This window comes from Gavialis gangeticus, unplaced genomic scaffold (assembly GCF_001723915.1).
Source record: "Gavialis gangeticus isolate Ggan-Ray unplaced genomic scaffold, GavGan_comp1, whole genome shotgun sequence".
NCBI lineage: Eukaryota > Metazoa > Chordata > Crocodylia > Gavialidae > Gavialis > Gavialis gangeticus.
In genome coordinates this window covers 1,362,986-1,367,957 of record NW_017729026.1, presented here as the reverse complement: position 1 = coordinate 1,367,957, position 4,972 = coordinate 1,362,986, and the positions used below count along the sequence as shown (strand labels likewise).

The following is a 4,972-nucleotide window of genomic DNA, read 5'->3' as shown; positions in this document are numbered from 1 at the left end:
TTTGAATGTATACACTATGTCTCAAATCCCTGCTATATGCTACATACCATCATGCATATTGTATAGCTTTGCTTCCATTCATCCAACTCATCTATTTTCCTATGAAAGATCCATTGTAGGTAGGATAAATATACGTGTGTATAATTTTAAATATGTGACAATTAAAATAAAATAGCTTGTTAAAATAAAAGCAACCCAAGAATTTGGCTAGAAGTTTGGAATGATGTTATACAGGCAATTAATTAATTATAATTATCTACACAGGGAAATTGATCTCTATAGTGTATACCAGTATAATTCCATGATAAGAGAATACATATGGGGAGTTGCAATGTGTGGACATAAGGACAAGTTATCATGGAACAAAAAGGGGTTTGGCTTTACTGAAACTCAGCCACTCTGTTGGTATATTCACACTTATCCCATGGTAAGAACCATGGTAACTCAGTCTTCCTGCACAGAGAGCTAAATAACTGCAGGTTAGCTTCCGCTTCCTGTGGGGTAAGAGCTTGCATACAGACAGATATTCCAGACATCTGACATGCCATGAAGTCTCATCGCCTTTTATTTGGTGGTAAGCTGTTTATAAGCCCGTACCAACAGGGGTATAGTAGTTCTTTTAGTCAGTTTTCCATTGTAAGCCCTTAGTATACTTTAAAAACCCCAAAGGCTGATTTTAGTATCATAAGACATGACATGTTTCCCATATAACAAAAGAGATAGGTCTGGATTTTCATTTGCAATTTACATTTATGCTTATTTCTCATTTACTAAAAAGTTTATTTTCTAGCTCACCTCATTCTTTATACCATTCTTTACCTTTATACTGTAAAGCCACATTAATTTAAGTGAGAGTGAGACCCACAGATATTACAGAAACTAATAAATACTGCAAATAAGAGCACTTTCCTCAGTGTATGATTGTTCTAAATGCAAATACAACTCTGCTATAAGTTTATTTTCCTACCTCAGCTTAGCCTTTAATAACCAGGAGCATTATTTTTTACCACATGAATTAGAAATTGGGTTTTTATGGCTATTGTCTGGGGAATGCCTATAGGTTTGGAGTTTGTTCTTTTTTAACTCATTTGGGGAGATTAGGTCACTGTTGTTCAATGCAGGCTAGCTCAGAGCTAGAAAAAAACAATGGTGGGAAGGGGAAGCTGGCACTGTGAAAGCAGGTCACTGCTAGACAAGAATGAAACCATATTATGCTGTTTTACTTGTCAAGCATAACTATTCCTGTTATGTACTACATACCTTGACAGCTATGTTTCCTTCCTCTTCATTGGTCTTAGGAAATTGTTTGAATCAATTCAATTTGGCTTGAAATGTATCTGGATATAACATACCAGTTATTAAAACATAGAAATTAATAAATCAACAAATGCACAGGTGTTTCAGACCATGTAATGATAGGTTACTCTCATAAAGTTCTAAACTTTCCTGTTGCATGCGTGTTCTAGCTGGGCTACCACTAGTGAAACTGGCATGAGGTCTCCTGTGTAAATTAGAAATAAAATCTCATGTCTACTTATTCTTCTATGTAGTGTCTCTTCTTGCAGTCAAAACAGAGCCCATGAACAGCAGTGAAACAACAACAACAACTGGAGATGGATCGCTTGACACTTTTACTGGGTCAGGTAAAGCCACAAATAAGATCACATACTATTAGATAATGTAACATTAATAACCTTCACTAATGGACATTTCATTGCATGGAGGAATTCTCTTAAATTCTGTAATAAAGTAGTTTTTAATGCAAAACAGTAAGAATAGCCTTTTGTGTAAACACCTTAACTTACAGTTCTCATCATTTATCCTTTTAAGAAAGCTTGTTAATTAGGATAACCATTCTCAGGGGCAGAAATATTACATTATAACATTCATGTATGTAGTATCTTTTACAGTGGTGTCATCTCAGCAACAGTAAAAGAAAACTGGGTGGTATTAGAATGAGCTATTTTAACTTATACAGTTACAGTCTGAAACATGTATTACAGTGATAAAACTACCCTCTTATTCATGTGAAGTTAAGACTGTGTGACTGAATATAAGTAACCTTATTTCCTCAGTGGATTTTAAAAATGTAGCAAGTAGCTTTCCATTAAGTATGAAAGGTCAGTGGTGTAGTAGAAAGTACATATTCCTAGCATAAAAGAATCATAGAAAATAGGGCTGGTATCTTGCTAAGGCTCAGTCTTCCTAATATTAATATTAATGGAAAAGAGAATAACAACATATTTATATAAATCAGTTCAGCATGGGCCTTATCAAAGGACATTAAAGTCATTGGACGTCAACAAATACCCTACACTGACTTCAGTAAGATTTGGAGCAGACCCTTTTTATTACGATGGCAATCAGAGAAGGGTACAGGATAAATTTATGTTGTAAACATTTTCTAAAATATTCTATGAATCTATGAAAAACTGAGTATACTAACACATTCCTTATTCTGTTTCCAGAAGATTAGAAATGTGTATAAAGTAAGTATGCAAATTAATATGCAAATGTCCAGTGAGTTGTATAGTGTATGGTACAGTGGGTTGATAGAAGGGGCATTTATAAGATTTAAAACAAAGACACAGTTTATTTAATCACAAAAATCAAAGTTTGATCCTCATCAGGGTTGTGCCAAAATGGACACCATCAACAGAAAACCTAGCAAGTTTTGCAAATATGGAGTTGGCCAGAAAATGGAAATTTTTCAATTTTTATTAATACTTCTTATTCCAATCTGAAATTTTACTGGTACCAGTACATTTTTAAAAATGACAAAATGTGATTTTGGTTCTGCTACTTTTATTGACCTGGGCTGTACATTTAAAATCTCTAGGCTTTATTTTCAGAAAAGTCTAGGGCAGATTTTCAAAAGAGGTGCCTAATATTGTTCTCCTAGAACCATATTTAGAACAGTCTAATTTTCCAGAATGTCAGCCACCCAGCATCTCCCACTGATTTCAAAGGAAATCAGAGAGTGCTTTGCACTTTTGAAAATCAGAACACAAAAAACACCTGGGAATCTGACTTCAGAAATATGTATCTTTATAATGTTGCTACCCATGTACTGAGGTAAACCCTGAATGTGTTCTCCAAATTAGGCCACAGAGCCAGAAGCTAACAGAATGAGAGAAGTCATACAAGGAGGGAAGAAGAACAATCCATCTGAATAAGGCATCGTCTTCACCAGTTGTCATGCTGAGTTGGTAGAGAGGCAGTAACCTGTGCCCAGAACTACCTGTCAGGCAAAAAATGCATAGTTTGCAATGTGAGGTTTTGTTACACGTTGTTTAAATTATAGTTCGTTTGCCTGAGATGCAATCGTTCCATTATTCATATTTATTTTTAGTGACAGCTACATGTAACTTCTAAAAAAAAAATATCCCCGTGGAAACACTTTTGGTTCCACTTGGGTTTTTGTTGTTTAACGTTTCTGCTACAGAGCTGGCCAGACCGGACTGACAGATTTGCAGTCACAAAGCAGAAGACTCTGTCTAAAGGAGAGAGTGAATACAATCGAAGTAATTGTTTTTAAAGCTGCAGGTTGTTACCATGGCAAGCATCAGCATTTCTGAGTTCTGTTCCTAACCCTGCAGAAGTCCTGATGCCTGTGCTTCTCTGTAGTGCTACATACTATCTCACGAGGCATCTCCTATCCTGGGCCAGAATGTCCTTATAAATATTAACTCAGGATAACCAACCCTTGGCAGAGCCTATGTGGGGGTGGAGAAGGATTCTATGAATTAAACAGAATGTCCAGTCCTATGCATGTAAACCATCAAATTTGTGAGATGTACTTACATACATATCATTTAAAAGTACAGGATACTGCAGATCATTATTAGAAACCTCTGTTACTTCCAGGGACCCGAATTCAGGATAGTACTTAAGCGCACACATAAACCTCAGTGAAGTCAGTAGGATTTAAACATATGTTTGAATGTTTCGATGAATCAGAAAGGAGTTTGGCTTGTTATTAAATGCTTCCGGGACCTTGGGTAATAAAACTGCCAAGACACCCAATGCTGAGATGAGTTTGAAAGCCTGTCATGTAGAATCTCTCTCCTTGATGTATTTAGTTTTGTTATAATCTATTTGACTTCTCTCTAGACAGTAGAAAATGGGCAGTGCAGTGGAGCTGCACAGGAAGCCTAACAAACCTTGCAAAATGTAGTCACCACTGTTACACTTGGAGCACATCTACACTGCTTCCATGGCACTCATGATGGGGGACACTCGAGTACATCCTGTCAGTTGTACCCAGTTGTACATGTCAAGCCTAGAAACACAGTGGTGAATCTGTGGGGGTGTTCCCTCATCCCTCCTGTTGTGACCCTTGCTTGTGGAATGCTAGAGCGACTGCAGCGAATGCTCTTGAAGCAACTTCACCATCACATTTCCAGGTTCAGTCTATGCATAGAGAACTAGCTGGATGGGGTGAGTGTGATAGTGATGCTCCCAAGGGATGTAACACAGCAACTCCATACCCTGGCAGTTGTGAAACACGGGGCACTGCTGGCAGTGGTGACAGTCAGCTGCCAGCTGTGGCGACCTGCCCTCCTCAGTTATGCTACTGACCCTAAGCATGCTATACAACCACGTGGACAAAACCTTGATGACCTGCTTCAATACTGAGGGTGATGAACAACCAGGCTGTTCCCTGATGTAACTTGGGGAAGACTGAGCTCACAGTACATGAGCAGCATCTACTTCATAAGCAATTCTATTACAAATCCTGATTCTCAAGGATTAACATTTCAGTCTCATGAAATCAAGCTGGGAAACCGTACCAGCAAGCACACATGCTAATTAGTGTTCATAACTATTTTGCAATCAGAAATACCTATGTCTTTAAATTCAGTCATTAATATTTTGGTCTCTTGATGAAATAAGTGTAATTTTATAGTGACTACATTAAAGCCAACTCAAAATTAAATGGTGTAAATGGTATAGAAAAAAAGGCATTACA

The 4,972-nt window shown here is 37.3% G+C and overlaps 1 protein-coding gene and 1 long non-coding RNA gene across 9 annotated transcripts in view; one reads left to right on the top strand and one right to left on the bottom strand.

Moving 5' to 3' along the window:
• LOC109299754 overlaps nucleotides 1–1,537 on the bottom strand; it is a 20,455-nt gene extending 18,918 nt beyond the window's left edge. The window contains exon 1 of the long non-coding RNA XR_002097988.1: nucleotides 1,261–1,537. This is a non-coding gene — a long non-coding RNA (uncharacterized LOC109299754). The remainder of the gene's footprint in view (nucleotides 1–1,260) is intronic.
• The window catches only part of EYA4 (EYA transcriptional coactivator and phosphatase 4), a 100,663-nt gene that overhangs the window by 21,231 nt on the left and 74,460 nt on the right, over nucleotides 1–4,972 (top strand). For 7 of the 8 annotated variants that reach the window (XM_019520252.1, XM_019520251.1, XM_019520250.1 and 4 more), the window contains one exon: nucleotides 1,551–1,643. The exons of the other annotated variant lie outside the window; for it this stretch is intronic. In XM_019520252.1, the coding sequence (XP_019375797.1) occupies nucleotides 1,551–1,643 (93 nt within the window). The remainder of the gene's footprint in view (nucleotides 1–1,550; nucleotides 1,644–4,972) is intronic. 8 annotated transcript variants of the gene reach the window in all.